This window comes from Danio rerio, chromosome 3 (assembly GCF_052040795.2).
Source record: "Danio rerio strain M-AB ecotype USA chromosome 3, GRCz13ab, whole genome shotgun sequence".
NCBI classification, from domain to species: Eukaryota; Metazoa; Chordata; class Actinopteri; order Cypriniformes; family Danionidae; genus Danio; species Danio rerio.
In genome coordinates, this window is record NC_141023.1 from 36,517,343 (window position 1) to 36,535,385 (window position 18,043).

At 37.1% G+C, this 18,043-nt stretch overlaps 1 protein-coding gene and 1 long non-coding RNA gene across 3 annotated transcripts in view; one reads left to right on the forward strand and one right to left on the reverse strand.

Annotated features, from left to right (window-relative positions):
- Positions 1-5,162: 5,162 nt before the first annotated feature.
- On the reverse strand, positions 5,163-5,960 carry LOC141381244 (uncharacterized). Its single transcript, XR_015481031.1, has 3 exons — positions 5,672-5,960; positions 5,431-5,531; positions 5,163-5,352 (listed from the first exon to the last, which is right to left on the reverse strand). It is a non-coding gene; the product is annotated as an uncharacterized LOC141381244 (long non-coding RNA).
- Positions 5,961-6,122: 162 nt separating this feature from the next.
- Positions 6,123-18,043, forward strand: part of plekhh3 (pleckstrin homology, MyTH4 and FERM domain containing H3) — an 83,124-nt gene continuing 71,203 nt past the window's right edge. For both annotated transcript variants that reach the window (XM_087244861.1, XM_087244862.1), the window contains exon 1: positions 6,123-6,549. In XM_087244861.1, the coding sequence (XP_087100987.1) occupies positions 6,415-6,549 (135 nt within the window). In that variant the 5' untranslated portion in view covers positions 6,123-6,414. The remainder of the gene's footprint in view (positions 6,550-18,043) is intronic.

Consider the following 18,043-nt stretch of genomic DNA (forward strand, 5'->3'; position numbering starts at 1 on the left):
GCCGAAGGAAAATGAACGAATGAATGAGAAACTAGCTTTTATTCTACTTATTCTCCAAAATTCTACTTATGAGAATGTCGCCGTTATTTTTAATAAAACTGTCTAGTGCACAAAAAGTCAACAATCAAGCAGATGTTATTTAAATTTAAAGGATATTATACAGTATTATGTGGATGACCCTGAAGTGCTATTTAAGGCCCACTGTGTCTCCTTTCCCAAAAAAAAAAAAAACATTGCCCTAAAGACAACACTATATTCTTCTAAGAATACACACAGTATGGTAAATGTTAGTATGGTAGTCGTTTGTGATATCTTAGATTTAGATTTACAAGGCTTGAAGTGACCTCTGACCTTCTACAGCTACAAACTACTCTGCTACATTTTAGACCAGACAAACCTTTTAAAAATGTGTAGAAAATAAGGCTGTTCATTTCTGAAGGTACAGAAGGAGATGGTGTATTCATAAACAAGCTGTTCAAGGTGGAAGAGCTTTATAGGATGAATATTTTGAGTGTGGCGTCTGTCTAATGTCAAGCTGACTCAGGGCTTGACTCAAACCCATTTCTGAAGTAGCATCAACACCTTAAGGCCTAAAACGACCCTTGCAGACAGGAAGTGTCAATCACACCGAGTTAGGACCTGAGTGCATGACGTGAACCTTGAAGCATAGGGGAATAACTATGCAATAGCCTATTAAATGATTGATTCTAACTTCAGGTTTTGTGAAGTACTTAAACTAAACCTAAATGCTTTTGTTAGACTATACATTTATGCTGATGGTCGATTAGAATGAAGCATTGCACAAAACCACACTTGCCGTTTCTACTTAAATATTTTCTGAACGTGCTTTTACTAATCTTCATATCATAAAGGATCCGCAAATTAAATAGTTTTCAAATTTTCAGATATCATTATCCTTTAACCCTTAAAAGACCTATTTCATATAATGCATAAAATGGTTTAATAACTTTTATAATAGTTTGCAACTTGTGAAATATCTCCTTTTTTTTACCTTTGACTATACACGAACATAATTGGATAAGTCTAAGTAGTCATAAAATTACAATAGTGAAATTGCAAATTTTTATACAATGGTAAGATTGAAAAGGCCTAAAATTCTAAAAGATGTTTACATAAAGCTATTGTTAATAGTCTTCAATAAATTAGTGTTATATAATTCACTGAAAAAAATATAAATATGAATCAATAAACCTCTTAAAGTTTGAGTTCACCCCCAAATACAAATATTCTGTTGTTAAAATATAGAACAACAAAAAAGATTTTGAACTAAAACCATGGTCTTTAATTTTGCAAGTCAGTACTTCTATCCACCTATTTTTATGTGCATTTTGGAACAGTGCATAATAAATGCGAAATGGAAATGACAAGATGTGCATACATTTTGAAATTGTGCATAAAAAAACTTACTGAGTAGCACAACTGAGTAGGATAAGCTTTCTATTTGATAAGAAAAAAAAGGTGCATGAACTATGATGGAAGCAGAATAAATTCCAGTATCCACATAAAGTGAGGTGATTTTGATATAACAGATCATGTGATTGGGGTGGATCAAGTCCCAGGGTTCAAGCCCCATCAATTGGCATTCCTGGTTAGGAGGCTTGATGGACAGAGGCCAGTGGGCAAATTTTTAAACCCCTACTCAGGTTGAGTGTTCCTTGTTGGCCTTACTAACACCACTTCCGGCAGCAACCTAGATTTCCAATGTGGTCTCCCATTCAGGTACTGAGGGGGCACAGCCCTGCTTAGCTCCAGTGGGTGAGAGGGGTCTGAAAGCAAACCTGGTGCAGGGCAATCTAAGCTGCATCCAATGCTTTTTAATAGGCTCACCTAACCCCATCCCTAACCCTAACCTTACAGTAACGTCATTTGCTCCATTTGAGTGCATTGTGTCTGACATTGCATCGCTGAGTGATGCAATCTCAGCTTGCATCATAAAGGCTGCATGCAAATACTATTGCAGTGGGTGACCATGTAAGAGTTGCAGAGAGATAGCTGCCGGCATAATATGTATTATTCTCATGTTTTTTTTTTCTTCTAAACCTTTAGGAAATGTTTTTGGTAAATCAAAAAGTGTGGTTGATGACCATCCGACAAGCTAGTCCAGCAAAAAATTGTGTTTAAAAAGTATTTAAACCTCATAATTCAATCGAAGATGAGGCTAATGTCTCAAAAAGGTCTATATATTTATGAAGAAAAGGAACCATCTCTTTCAACAGGCTGGCTACGGGTCTGAGAGTTGAACTGAAAACCAAAAGAAGGCCCCTTAAAAAGAATTAATTTAAGGTTTGTTTTGTGAAAACGAGACCCAAAACTGAAAACACCAGTGTGGTCAAATTCCTCTCACTCCCTTGTCTTCACGAACAAAAGATGGGTGTGATAAGTCTGTTATTTTTCTTCTTTTTGAAAACCTCACTCTCTCACTAGCCATATATAGACACAAGACTCCCTTTTTCTTCTGAGCGAGCGTGGGCAGAGAAAGACAGGGAGAGAGCACTCTAAAAATAAAACATCTGTTCCAGGAGCAGATCAGGTGGGAGGCAGGTTTAAAGAGCCACGAGGAGGAAGATGAGAAGGCAGAAAAGTTGAGGTATAAGCCGTGAGGAAAGTGATACTTTGATCCATTGGAGGAAAAAAGGGGAGAGACTGACAGGGAGAGAGAGAGAAGGGGGGGGGCTGGATGGCGTGTTAGCTGTGCCCCCTGCGCGAGTCTGTGGGTTTGCGTGCATGTGTGTTTGGTAAAAGCACAGGCAGACTTCAAGACAAACACAAGGACCAGCTTGAGGAATGATGAATGCATGGAGAGAGTCAGCCGAGAGCACAGCAAACCAGAGGAAATGAAGGCATAGAGAGTAGAGTGCAGGCACAGAGGGGCCCTGAAAATATCATGTGTCTTCAGTGCATGTGTGTGTGTGAGCGAGCTAGAGAGAGTGTGTTTGGTGTGCTTTCTAAAAGCATGATTGATGGGCGTACAGAAGTGAGTGAGCGGGGTTCTGTGAGAGACTTGAGGAAAAGAAGGATTAGATTGGAAAGACTGACTGTGTGTGATGGAAAAATTAAGCGATTAAAAAAAAAAAAAAAAGTTAAAATTATGAAGTCACACTGAGGAAATGATCACATTTTAGGAAGTTTTATTGTTTTTTTTAGTCGGTTTGTCAGCTGGACATTTAGAGGTGAGTTTTGCAGTAAACATACAGACAACTGTACAAAAAGCATTCTTGAATTCATTTATTTATAATTTGCTGACCGAAGAGATAATACTAGAAAAAAAGTTTCTAGTTTTATTTTTTAATAAAAACCAACATCATTGTTCATCATAGTATGATACATACAGCATATTAAATAGATCAAAAGTCAAGATATTTTGTAAAATAAATAAATTAATTAATAAAATGTTTCATAAGACTGCACAGAACTATTGTGCAGCGCAAATACTAATGCTAATAAATGTTTCTTGAAAAGGAAATCATAGCTTTCTAAAAGATCATATGAATAATACCATAGTTTTACCTTTTTTGATCAAACAAATGCCACATTGCTGTTCTAGCATTGCTTTAAATTTTTTTTATAACTGTTAGTGCAGGTTGATTTCTGCAAAAAAGTTTTTGATCATCACAGCCAGTAACAATAGTTAAACCCAGGGGCCTAGCAGACATTTTAAAAGTGTGGGGGGACAGCTGTATGAGATCATTAAGTTTACATGCATATAATTATTAATCACCTGGTCTGTCTCTAAAAAATGAAAGGAACATATACCCCCGTTCCCCCCAGTTGCTACGCCCCTGCTTAAACCAATTGTTGTTGGTTTAGGGTGGGATGCTCTGTTTGACCAGTGGTTTCCTGCTGCATAAAACAGTATAAATCCTTATAAGTTTAGTAATGGTTTTAATAGTTATAATGGGAATTGCATTGGTTTTAAAGAAACTGTTATGGTCCTTGCTGGTCTCGATTGGTAATTTGTTGCCTTCTAATGCTGGTATGATAAACTACTTAATAATAGAATATGTCCTAAAACACAGTAGAATGGTTTGTTATTTTTATAATGGTATTGGAAACAATTAGAGCTTCTAGGTAATTTTTTTCAGCAGGTTTGATGGGTACTAATTTGACAGCTCCTTAAACCTTTCAACAACTGCAAAATTCCACAGTTGCAAGCTTCATTTGGTCATGGAGGACTAAGAAAGCAAAAAAGAAATATGCTAGTTTATCTATATGGGCTTTGTGCATGGAAGCAGTTTTGAGTGTTTGAATCTTTAGTACCTGCAGACGATTAAAGTTTGACCATGTTGAATTGTATTTTTTATAATTTTTGCTCTGATGTTTGTGTGTGCTTGTAAACTTTTAACAATAGCCTTCACACTTGATTCCTGTTGCTAATATTCAATTAAATTCAATTTATGTTTAATTATGTCAATGTAGCTTGTGTCAACGCAGCTTAACATAGAAGTTCTAGTAAATTAAAACTGTGTCAGTCCAGTTTTCAGAGTCGAAGTTGAGTTTAGTTCAGGTCAGTGTGGTTTTATTTTCACCAAACACTGAAGAGCAAATCCACCGATGTGCAGCTCCAAAAGATCCCAAACAAGGCAAGCCAGTAGTGACAGTGGCGAGAAACAAAACTTCACCAATTGACGAAAGTAAAGGAAAAAAACCTTGAGAGAACCAAGCTCAATTGGGCACGACCATTTCTCCTCTGGCCAAACTTCTTGTGTAGAGCTGCATTCTGGGTTCCAAAGGCTAGAGAACGCTGGACGTCCATCGTGGAGAAGCTGCAGGTGTGAGCAGGTCACCGGCGGGTGTTCAGGCTGGCCCACAGAATCAATGCGAAAACTTGTCTGTCGCTGAGTCTTTCAGGAATAAGTCTCATGCTCTCCGCTCCTACGTGACTGCCACAGCATCTGCTCAGGATATGGCCTGGTCCAGGATTATGGATACCTTAGCATCATTTCTCCAAAGGTCTTGGATTACATCACCATAAGTACTATAATAAAGTTGTACATCAAATGGACCAAGCTCAAATAAGGCTGATACTGAGAAGACTAGTTTGCTAGTCTGTCTAGAGGCCTGGTTTAGGAGAGGTTTTGCCTACTTTTTAAGCCAGTCTATTTCATAGATGAGTTGCCTGAGACCATCTTAAACAGAAAACCTTTTTATGAACCAACATACCACTCATGGTTTAATGATAATCCTTCAGCTACTAGAGTCTGCAGAATGATTCATTTGATTAACGTCAACTCATCTGACCAGCTATTTCCTGGAAGATATTGGTACAATAAAACTAAACAAAATCAAATGATGTTTGATTGCTGTCCATGCGGAGCCATTTGCTTTCCAAGCCTTAATGAATGACAGAAAAAAAAGAGTTGAAAACAGACATTGCACAAGACAATAAAGAGGAAAGGGGGATCATCAGACCTTTTGGATGTCACACACACACACAAAAAGTCTTTCTGGTGCTCTTTCCCTCTTGATCTGTCTGTCTCCCTCTCTTCAGAGCCTCTCGTGACAGGAGTTTCCTGGAATAAAGGAGTCCATCTGCTTTCCATTCAGCCACATAATGCGTTTCAGGAGACTACATTACCCCCCAACACACACGCACACACACAACACAACACAGAGTGCTCATTCACCCCTTTACCCAGAACTTCACACTTACTTGTTAATGCAACTGCACAGTGTCCACGTCACAGCACTATCCAAATAACAGAAGCCAAATTTCCCATTACAAAACAGAAGGCCCATTTTTTTTTTTTGGTGATGACACCACAGTTTGGACAGATTGGGATCAAACCTAAACAACTGAAATGTGTTGTAATTACAAATTAAGCAGCTCTGATAGGCTGTGTCTTGTTTATAGGTTCAAACTGGGGATTTTGGCGTTTGTTTTGCTTTACGATTTGAGACAATTACTTCTGATCCACATCGCAGATTTGTTTCCATTTCCTGAAATGCCTACTTCTCATGTGCAGCGATCCAGACACAGTGGGCGGGGATTATTCTGGGCGTGTGCGCCATGAGCCAATCGGTTTCCGCGGTCGAACGCATGGGGTGACTCGCCCCGCCCCTCCACTCACGCTACTGAAAGAGTCTGCATGCTCATGTCCCGCAGAATCAGAAACGCAACAGAAGCCGATAAGACGCGTTTGTTTTATCAGCTCCCCGTTTGAAGGCACCCGTGGGATGAAACTATTTTATCAGCACTTTTTTGAAGTCGGAGACGTATAAGGAGATAACCCGCGATATTTGTCAGCCGAAATTGAGGAGTTTGTTTTTCATGGATCAGCCCGTTTCATGCGACTAGACATCCTCCATCTGTCCGATCTGCACGACAGCTCCGGGACGGCGGTGGACATCACTGGACGTTTACGGATAAAGACTGGACGACACGCTGTGATTTGAATGCCTTTGCCGGGACTTTGCTGGCTTGTGTGCTGCAGACAAGGCTTCAGTTTGCTGGCTCGGGATCATGGGGAGAAAGAAGAGGAAGAGTCTTTCGAGTTACGCAATCAGGACGAACACACACACACGGGACGGGTATGTAACGTTAGACAAAACTAAAACTGAGGAGCATAACCTAGTCTACTAACCACCTGGGCTCATGTTATGGTCCATTTATGGAGTTGAAACTAAGTGATTTGTTTTGTTGATGCTTGTGTTTATCTTTTTAAATTCTCAGTTAACTTGAGTCTTACCTGTTAGTAATGATCCCAAAAGTATTGATCATTCTTTGAGGATGTGTGGTCTCAGGTATTCACTTCAAACTAGCATATGTTGCTAGTAGTTGCTGATACATACTCCATTCACCTGGTCTTACATGTATGTGGCTCTGATTTACTAATAATTAGTTACTAGGCACTTCCTATTCATGAAACAATAGTCTCTATCATCAGTGTCAGTAGCCAACAAAATTTTACTCTGTGAAACACAAAAAGTTAAGGTAACTCAAACCATTTGAGGAAACCGATTACAACAAACCATTTAAGTTTAAAAACGAATCTAAATGAGTAGTGTGAACTTAATCCATTTGAGTAAACGAAGCAGTAAAACCCAATAAATGAAGAGAACTCAAACCAACTGAGTACTGTAAAACCCAATGAGTTAAGGCAAGTCAAACCGTTTGAGCAAACCGATTGAAACAAACCATTTAAGTTCAAAAATCCTAATGAGTACTGTGAACTTACTCCATTTAAGTTGAATTAATAAGGTATTTAATTAACTCGTTACTAGGTATGGGACGATAACTGGTTTCAAGGTATACTGCAGTTTGGAAAAGTCAATGTTTTAAAACTGACAAAATGTTATTTTATACTGTTCCTAAGGTATGTGTAAAATTAGATGTTTTGTTGTTTTTACATCTTTTACACAACAATTTTATTTAGTTTTTTAGGGCAACAGTACCTCCAACAGAAAAGGAACATCCACATCAAGCTATTGGTCCAAATGTTCTTAAAATACAATTGAACACAATACAATTTTGTTTTCAATGGGGCAAAAGTTTTTTTTTTTCTTTCCCCCAGACATTTTAAAAGAATCTATTTTGGAGCAGTAATCACAATACCGTGAAACCGTAATATTTTTTTTCTAAGTTTATCATACCATCAGAATCTTTTACCGGCCCATGCCTACTCCTTACCTTCAACACTGAGTTCAAAGCTCTTTTCAAATGAGTAGAATTAACTTTCAGTAAATTTTGAGTTAACTACAGTCATTTCATTGATAAAGTTGATTGTTGGGTTTTACAGTGTAGTTCTTCTTCATACAATTCTCATTTCCACAATTGTTGTTTTATGTGTTATATGTATGTTATGATCAGTGTATCGTGTGGTTTTATTCAGCTCTAATACAAGAAATGATTAGCATTAAGAGAATCAGGGCCTGCAGTATGTAAAGAGTTGGGTGAAGGTAAAGTAATTTATGTTTGGATATTCAGACATTTTTCTTAATATTACAATTTCAGAACAGTGTGCTTTGCAAATTCTAAATAGGGAAATCAAAATAGCAGCAAATGACTATGTAATGTAATGTAATGTGTATTTATATAGCGCATTTATTGTGTATGGCCATACATCTATCAGAGTACAACATTGTTCACACTCAATTAGATAATGTCAATGTTGTTCTGAAGTCATACTCGCATGCTAATTCAGGCATTTAATTAAATTTAAAACCAACTTTAGCTCTAAAGAGTAAGTGCCAGTGGTTAATTGAATAGCTACTAGTATTAGTGATAGTGAAATCGGTAGGGATACTACTATTCACTATTAGATGATTTACAGCTTTATTAAAATAGTATTGTATTAGTTTTTTCATCTTACGTTTATGTGTAATGTTTGTGTGATAGTAAAAATAATGACTAATAGTAAAATATAAGGGGCTACGTAAATGGAGAAGTGCTAGTAGTTTATTAAATTGTCGCTAGTTACTGTTGGTGTAAGTGTGAGGTTCTTATGAAGTACTAAGTGATGTTTATTTAAACTAATTTCGATAGGGTCACATGGTTGTGATTGTTTGCAGCCGGTCCCACGTTATTCAGTTTCATTATTCAATCCATAGACATGCTCCTATAGTAAGTAGTTATTTCTTAAGAGCAATCTTTATCTGTTCATAGCAACTAAAACAGTCGAGTTCTCGAGATCTACATGAGCTCAAACTCCCCTCTCGCCTTGCAAACGGGACGGAGCCCGGGGCTCGAGAATCTTATGAGCTCAGGGCTCTCTCCCGGGACAGCATGCCAAACAAGCTTTATAATCAATCATCAGCTGAGTGTGAACTCTTGAATGTTTCTTTAATGAAATCAGAGGGGATGCTTGTAGTTACTATTGGATTACTCTCCATCAATCATTCTGTGTATTATGGACTAAAAGTTAATTTTAATAAGGATTTGTGTACATCTTATTTATGACAGACATGTATTGAAGTATTTTGGAAGAACTTATTTGTGCAAACGTATTCATTTCTGGAATTTAAGTGGTGCAAATGCAGTGTGTGATTAGAACATTGAGGGATTCCAGCAAAACTAGTTTTACTGGTCATATTTTGAGAATTAAATGCAAGCACCGAGGCTTTGCATGCAATAATATCTTTCATAGAGTATGTTCAGTGTGTGTGGTTTTGATGGCAACTCTTATTACAGTGACTACTGAATGACACAAAATGTTACAGATCCTTTGTCAGTTAGACAACTGTACATCCAATGTATTCCACTGCTGTCACACACAAGAGCTTATTGTTGAGCTCTTACATGATTAGGCCATGTGCGTTAAAAGGGAAGGTACAAATCATGGTGATGAACAGAGATGAAGGCTTCCTGTGAACTGTAATGAACAGTGAAGGGCATTCAGCTGAGCAAGCACTCAGGTTCCCCATCTATTTTACGCCTCTGTGCAACTGAACACATCCGCATGATCAAATATTTAATAATGGCTCCTCTGTCAGTAAAATCTCTGGTATTGATCCCCTCTTGTACACTAAATGAGTTTTTCAACAGCCAGCGAGCCTTTCTCACACTCACACAAAGGCTGTTTTGAGGCAAATTAAAGCAGAAATATTTCCATCTCACACTCTGTAGATCCACTGTACTTCTTGGGATGGCTGATCGCCTACAACTGAAAATATTCCACACTCTATTATGACCCAGCACCCACATGCAAGGCTTACCTCAAGTGTACTGTCTACAGTCTGTTTCAGTCCTCTGATAGCTGGGTGTGACGAGATATTGACATGTCTGGACATACATACATACACTTTATGAGACTCCCGCTGCTTTTCTAATCAGGCCCATATTGTGAAACCGCGCCCCACACACACTGCACTGGGACAATCAATAAGAAATAGCCTGAGGGATCTTTTGGACCAATCTCTTATGGACTGACCTCTTATGTCTCCCCACTCGCTTTATCCCTACTTCATCCATCCTCTTCAGACTAATCGCCCTGAAATCAATAATCTTCATATTTCCTTGGTGAAGTCTTATGCTATTAACCCATTTATGGCTCTGTGAAGACTTTCTGTGTGTGTGTGTGTGCTTGTGTCAGAGTATTGGGGGTAGAGCATGGGAGGTTAATAGGTCAATGCATCCCCCCTTCTCCCCAGGGTCATCATATAACTGTTTTTTAACAGGAAGCAGAAGCACCAGTGTTAAACTATAGTGATGATAAGTGAGAACAGACATAACCAAAGGCGGAAAAGGGTATTGATGAAGTTTTAAAGAGCCCCTATTATACGTTAAAAAGGGTCATATTTTGATTTTAAGCGTCTCCAATAACAGGCTGATATGCATGGAAGGTCAAAAACACTTTTATTGTCTTATAGTGTGCATTTATTTTTACCTAATTATTCCAGCGACTACCATATGAATCGTTCAGTGATTCATTTGTTCCAAAACACCTCCTTAGCGCGAAGCTGATCTGCGCTGATTGGACCAATGACAGCGTGTTGCAATTGGACGACAGTGTTCAGCGCGAGACAGAGTGAAATGTCCTGCGCGACTTATCAAAGATATTGAAGTAATCAGAGTGCATAGTGTATGTGTGAGCATACTGTACCTGCCAACACTCCTGTTGTTCCCTGGAGTTTTCCCTTATTTCAGACCCATCTCCAGCCACCCACCCATTTTGTTCTTTATCCCGGAAACACTAACTTTCTCTCACACTTCTAGTAATATCCAGTTGAGCACAGCGTCTTCATAACTCATGACTTCAGGATCTGTTTGTCTTCCTTTTTTCTTTGCTGCTGTGTTTGTGGGCGGGACCGCAGGTTTCAATTTTCCTGGGTTTGCGCGTGCAATGATTGGGCGGGGCTTATGTTTCGTATCAATTTCACGCCAAAACGGCTAATTATTCGTTATCAAGCTGATTCATTTGAAGCACTATGAGTCGACTTTTTTATAGATGAATCAATAGTTTTAAACACTGTCTACTTTCAGATTTAAGCCTTAGCTGGATATTTCACTTCACTTAAAGCTGTTACACACTACATGGAAGCTCATTTTCAAAAACCCATAATAGGGGCTCTTTAAAGTCTGGTGGTACAGACCAAATTTAGATATGTGACACAAGCTATGTTTCTATCCACCTATTTTTATGCACATTTTGGATATGCGCAAAAAAAAAATCGGCTGATGGAAACACCAAGATGAGTATACATTTTGAAAATGTGCAAAAAAAAAACAAATGCACATAAATGAATAGGATAAACTTTTTATTCGATAAGAAAAAAATGCACATAATTTACGATGAAAATGCTTTTACAGAACAAATTCCAGTATACGCTTTAAAAAATTCATGTGATTTTGTTAAAAGAGATCATGTGCTCATAAAAATATGTGTGAAAGGACAAACCAGCAGGCTGAGCACACTGTAAAATATCTGAAATGTTGTTTTGGTCATTCTAAAACACTTTAACCATTTCAGTATTAGTGTTATTATATTATTAACTATTAATATTATTAACAATCTTTTAAACGCCACCACATGTTCATTGCGCATCGGCAAACTACAGTCTTCTGAGGCTCAAGTCATTTGTTAAATGAAGAAAAGATTCACGCAGCTTCTCCTACCGCAGCAAATTCCATTTTTACTTTTGATATTTGGCACCAGTTAATCAGGAAGTGACAATTTTGTTTCCTTTGACTATACTTGGATGGAAATGCTGCTTTATTCGCATTTATTATATGGAATATTTTTATTTTGATTGCATGATTAAATTTGATTAATTTGATCCATTGAATATTACCAGTCTCTGGGATGTGATAGAACCAATAGATATTGTTACACAGCTGACCAACTTCCTGCCAAATCGTTAGGTATCACATATACAGTAATGAATCAACTTTAAAGACTTGATAATCAGCTGATGATAATGATAATGGCTATTGTAATGCCAGCGACCATTTGCTGAGTCATTGTTTAAAGGCACGCAGAGTCAGAACTTTTATTATGTTTTATCAGCTGTTTCTTTCTGTTGCATTACCACAATTCATAGTTTTGTTTTGGACTTTTGCCATGGTGCTGTAATTGATTATTGATAAAAGATATTAATATCTCTAGAGTGCTTCTGCAAAGCTGAGCTTCCTCCTCATGCCAGGCAGGATCAATAGTTCGAGCAGCAACCTTCAGGTGCCCTTCCTACATGGCAAAAGAAGCTTTTCTTACTTAAATTTTTTGTGTTGTTTTTAGACCAAATATGCAAATTATCTTAAATCAAGCAGCATTTTTTAGACAATCTTGTTTTCAGAAATAAAAAGTCAAAATTAAGTAAGAAGCTGAGCTAAGTAATCTGCCAGTAAGGAAAGCAAAATAATCTTGTTTTCACTTTGAAATAAGATTTCATTTGCCCCATTTGCAGATTATTTTGCTTGTTTTAAAGTAAAACACATCTAATTTTGACTTTACTTCTGAAAACAAGACAATATTTTCCAGAAAATGCTTCTTGACTTAAGAGTTTTTAGGTATTTGGACTAAAAATGATACAAAAACTCTTAGAAAAGCATTATTTTGCAGTGTAGGAGGGATGTCTCAGTGCATAACGTAAATTTTTCTGTTGTTTATAAATAGCACCGGGCCCTTTGCTCATTTGGACTGACAATGTTGATTCTTTAAGGACTTCTAATGTTTTGTAAATCTACTCTTAAAGTGGTAACTGTGTTTTACAACATGCAACCTGGTTTCTGACACTTGTTTAAGGTAGACAATTGATGGTTGACCAGACTCAATGTGAACAGACTGACAATCATCAATGTGAGCTACATACATTGTTGTTGTGCTATTGACAATATGCAGTGGTCCTTTTATAATATGACTACATCAACATATTATGTATGCAATAACTAGATTACTTGTTTAGTCAGAAAAAAACAAGCTCTAACACACTGGTCCAATAAAACCCAGTACATTGTTGTTTATTGCACTTGGGCTGCACAATGTATCGTTTCAGTATCAATATCGCAATGTGCACATCCACAATAGTCACATCGCAGAATGTGCAACATTGGGATTATAGTTGACCAAGAGCCACAGTTTGAACCCATGAGGTATGGGGCTGGGCGATATGGCAAAAATGTAATCTTGATTAATTTATTTCTATATTAAACAATAACGTTATACATTTCAATATCAGTTGTTAATTCTTCCAGATTTAGAAAGAATAACCCCAACAAAGGCTTGAAGCCAAAAATTAGAGGGCTCCAAGATCAAAATAGAGTAAAACAAAAAGTTCAGATCTTATCATTGTTATTGACATCAATTTTATTGAGATTTGATATATTGTTTATCGTTCAGATTTTTCCAATATTGTGCAGCACTACTTTTTTGTCAAAATCATTTTGGATATGCGCATTTTTGGATGGAAACATAGCTAGTGATAATCAAAACAATTTTTTAGTTACAATACATTGCTTTGGGGGAAAAAATCCCCATGAAGTGACAGAAGAAAGGGCCCCAAATCCCCAACTCTCCAATGTTGCCTTTTAAAAGATATCTGGTTTGTTCCAAGTGCAGAGTAGATATCAATTCTTCAAGCCATAGTTTAGCAATTGGAGGATTAACATTTTTCCAGTACAATAATATAGGTCTGGGCTATATGGGCAAAAAAATCATATGTCGGTATTTTTAGGAAGAATGATGGTTTACGATATCCGGTATTTTCCCATAAATGGTTACTTGAGAGTCAAAACCTTTACTAAAACTTTATTAAACAGTTTTTGGGCAAAATATAATTCAAAAACGGTTTTCCCTTCCTGTTATTTTCACCATTATAATTATCATTCTTTTATTTTTATTTGTTGAAAGAGAAGCTTACAGCGAGATATTAAAATAGAAAAAGAAATGTTTGGTAGACAAATGCAATGCTTTTATTAAATTTACTTTTTTTTTTTTTTTTTTTTTTTTTTTTTAATTATCGTTTAAACCACCAACCATTTGTACACTAGCACACACCCAAATCAAAACGTCCTCCAGTTCTAAGAGGCTAAAATAAATAAATAAATAAATCAATTAAAAAGAATTAATAACTAAAATAATTAGAAGAATATAATCGAAATTGAAGTTAATATGTAATAACAGACCAGAACCCAGAGTTAAATGTGTTATAATGTAAATGTAAAGAAGAGACCGTCATGTAATAAATACTAAACTTATAATCAGGGAAAATGTGGTGGTTTCCATTTCAAAATGAGGTATAAATTCGTCCCACTTATTAATTTTTTTTTTAACACATTCAGGTGCTGCTTGTCAATTTAACAAGGCTTCTATGTTCGTTCTTGCTGTCAATTGAGGAAGAAATGATCAATAAATGGTTTCTGATAAACCGATGTGACAGGTGCAGATGCTCTGTGATGCGCGTGCACACAAGGGGGAGTCAAATTTGTCCGGGGAGTCCGATTTCTATACAACATTGGCATTGCATGTTCCTCTTTGTCGTGTCAGTGATGGGTCGTTCTTGAACAATTCGTTCATTTTTAACAAATCTTTTGGATGACTCATGGAGTGAATCATTCATTTGCACATGCGCTCATTTGTGCAAGTGGAGCTTGATTGCTACCTTGGAGTGGTCTGTTTCAGAATGCGCACGTGTGGCCTTAAACCATATCGATATGAAAGCTATTGGATAATACCGCATCGCGTTGGGGAATCATATCGAATTATTTCCAGAACTCGTTTTACCGCCAAGCCCTACCATAATAGCAGCTTTTTGGCTGTTATCAAACAATATGTTAGGAATTTCTGTTGTGCACTGGTCAATGAATATGTATTATCAGAATGTCCTATAATAAGCACTGGGTCAGGATCTACGTGTAGATTAAGAACATCTGAAAGTGCTTCAAAAACTAATTTCAGAATCTCTTTATTTCATGACAGATTGCAAAACTATGAGCCAAATCAGCTTCTTCTGATTTGCGTACAGCCCTACTTTAGACTAGCTGTGATGTTCCAAATTATACAGGCTAAATCAGTTTAGCTTTCATTTTAATTGAATGATCCTATATAAGAAATATTGTCCATTTCGGTTGATGATATTTTAGCACGTTCTTCCTTCTAGTCAGACTTTAAAAAACCTGGTACTTGAGGAAGTTGGGCTTTCTCTGACAACTGTTATTGCCGAAGAGGAAATGTATGCTTGGAAGGCATGGAGGCTATACAGAAAGGCCTGGTTTTGGCTGAAATCTAGGAAAGCCCGCTCCGGATACATCCATTGACGTGTTTACACAAAGACCTCCTCCATCGCACCCAACCCTCTATAGGCCACACACTCAAGCAGGTGGTCAGACCCCACAGACGTGTGTGTTTGGATACTTCCTCTCTTCAGTGTCTGTTAACGGTCTCTTTTTGTGCCACAAGAGACCGCAGCTGAATTTATCATCTAGACAGATCCACCTTCAACTCACATGTACTAGATTATTAACACTGAAACAACCCTATATTTCAACCTACATAAGCTGATATTTTCACTCATACTTTACTACTACTATGCAAAGCTAAATTAAAGGTGCTGTATGTACGTTTTTGACTCTTCTCAAGCATATGTTTGCAGATATTTAAGAAACATGCTAAGTGAACATACTTGTTTACCTGAAAAACTATGCTGTAGTCAAATATTTTGATTTGAAAATTTGCATTATTACAGTCTTTGTTTTGGTCATTTAATACCAGTTTAGCCAAATGTGTTTTAGCACCCTGGTTTGTCTTTGTGTGATTCATTCAGTCATGAAGGCTCTCAAAGCATGCGTCCGTGACCAAAAATGTGACCTCTGGTGGACAGTAACAGCCTTTGAAAATGATACGCAGTTCTATAATATGTGGTTATTAATTAGCAAATAATATCAATATCACAAATGTAAACATTAGGTGAGCAGGCTACATTGTAACCTTTTGTCCTAACAACACGCTACGTGACGAGATTTGTAGTGATAAGCAGTTTAGCTGTTTGCACCAGACGAAACATGACAGAAACTTAAATACAGCCATTCAGAAGGACAGAATAGTGCACTTACTGCACTCTAACAAAATGGTAAGGTTTATAACCTAATTAATACATATTAAACCTCTTTAACATTACTAAATGTAGATGCTGAATCACTGATATGTGTTGGTTTGCATTCTTTCACAGTTCTAAAGTTCAATTTCAGATGATTTATTTTATTTTCAATATCTGAGGTGAAGTATCTGCTGCTGCTTTCAGTAGTATGACGATACATGTCATGTAAAATGGCATTCAAACTCGCAATACTAGCATTTAACACTGAAAAAAGCACTTGAGGTGTACCTGAGGTGATCATTTTCAAATTGCAGTTGTTCAGCTGCAAGAAATAGAAGCCTTTTTTTTTTAATATAAATTTGGTTAGGACAAAAACTCAGTTTAATATGAAAAATATTCCTTCTATCATGTGCCGTTGCTTTTATTAAAAACATGATTTAAATCAGCCATTATTGGTGTTGTTAATCTGGCAACCTGCTCTTGCTTGTGTTTTGAACCAGCGGTGCAATACCTAGTTCAACCACTGGGTGTCAAACTTGCATACCACACCTTTTAAAAGATCACCTGCATAAATTGGCGAATAAACTAACTTAGATTTGTAGAACGCAAAAAATATTTTGAGAGAGTCATTGAGGTTCAATAACAGTTTTTTAAACTATTTTTAAACAGTATTTAAACTATTGAAAATATCCATTTTTGTATTCTGAAAAAAAAAGAATATAACTTCAAGTTTACTGTATTTATGTAGCACATTTTACATAGCCAGAAGACTGGTCAATGTGCTTTACAGCATCATAAAACTAGAAATTCAAAAAGAGAGCAAAAAACATAAAGGATAGACACACATCAAAGAGGCAATAATGGAATTTCTGTTGAATACACTATTGTACAGGTTTGGAATGACGTGACTTTCTACACTGTAAAACCAAGTAAGTTAAGATAACTCAAACCTTTTATGGATTAACCGATTGCAACAAACCATTTATCACTAATCCTAATGAGTACTGTGAACTTACCCTATTTATGAGGAATTTAATTAACTCATTACCTTCAACGCTCAAGTTCAAAACTCTTCGAATGAGTAGAATTAACTAAGAATACATTTTTAGTTAACTACATTCATTTCATTTGATAAAGTTGACAGTTGGGTTTTACAGTGTATGTAAGGCTATTGTAGTCTGATGGAGGTATACAGTGCAGGTTCAGTGATCTGCACCTCCATGTGTGAGGCTCTGACATCAGCAGCAGTCCCCTAATCAAGCTGGCCAAACAGACAGTGGGCAAGCTGAAAGAGCGCTTCTGTTTGTCTTGCACGCTCTTGCTCTTCCCCCTCTTTTCTATTTTAGAGCAGCAAACCTCTCCTGCTTCACTCTACTTGTTTCTAAGGAGACACAAAACTTTCTTTCTTTTTGTTTTTTGACGTTGACTCTGTCTCTCAAAGATGTTATGACACCAGAACACAGCCCACTGCAGCTGTTGGGGTGAGGAGCAGGGCATCCTGGGAAAGAAACGCAAACTGGCAAGAGTTTCTGGCACAGACTTGATGTTGTTAATGTATAACGGTAGAACCACTGAGCTTTGAGATGGTATTTCCCCCACACCCTTTACAGCGGGCCAAAATCTTGCGCTATGCAGGTTTAAATTGAGGTTTAATGCTTTGTTGTTGTTTTTGTTGGAGCCATATGGGCAAAATAAACCAAGTTTTTCCATAATGCTAATTTTTCCCCTTATGTTTTCAATTTTTGGTCTTAGTTTCCCAGCAATACACAGTGACTGTTTGATAAACATACGAACGGGTTCGACTGATACCTTGAAATTCAATATAAAAAGATGAAGTGGTGGTATTCTGTTTAACAAACCACTAGGAAAATGAAGAGAGACAATTCAGATTTTGTTTTGTTTGGCTAGTCTCTTCTGTCCCAGAAAGTCCCCTTAGGGTCAAACGAAAATAAAAACAGAAACTCTTACCGAAGAACATCTGCTCCAGAGGCCTGTGGCTGGCAGAGCAACGGCATTTCCACCCGCTTACTCAACCCCGTCTCCTGGGACACTGGAA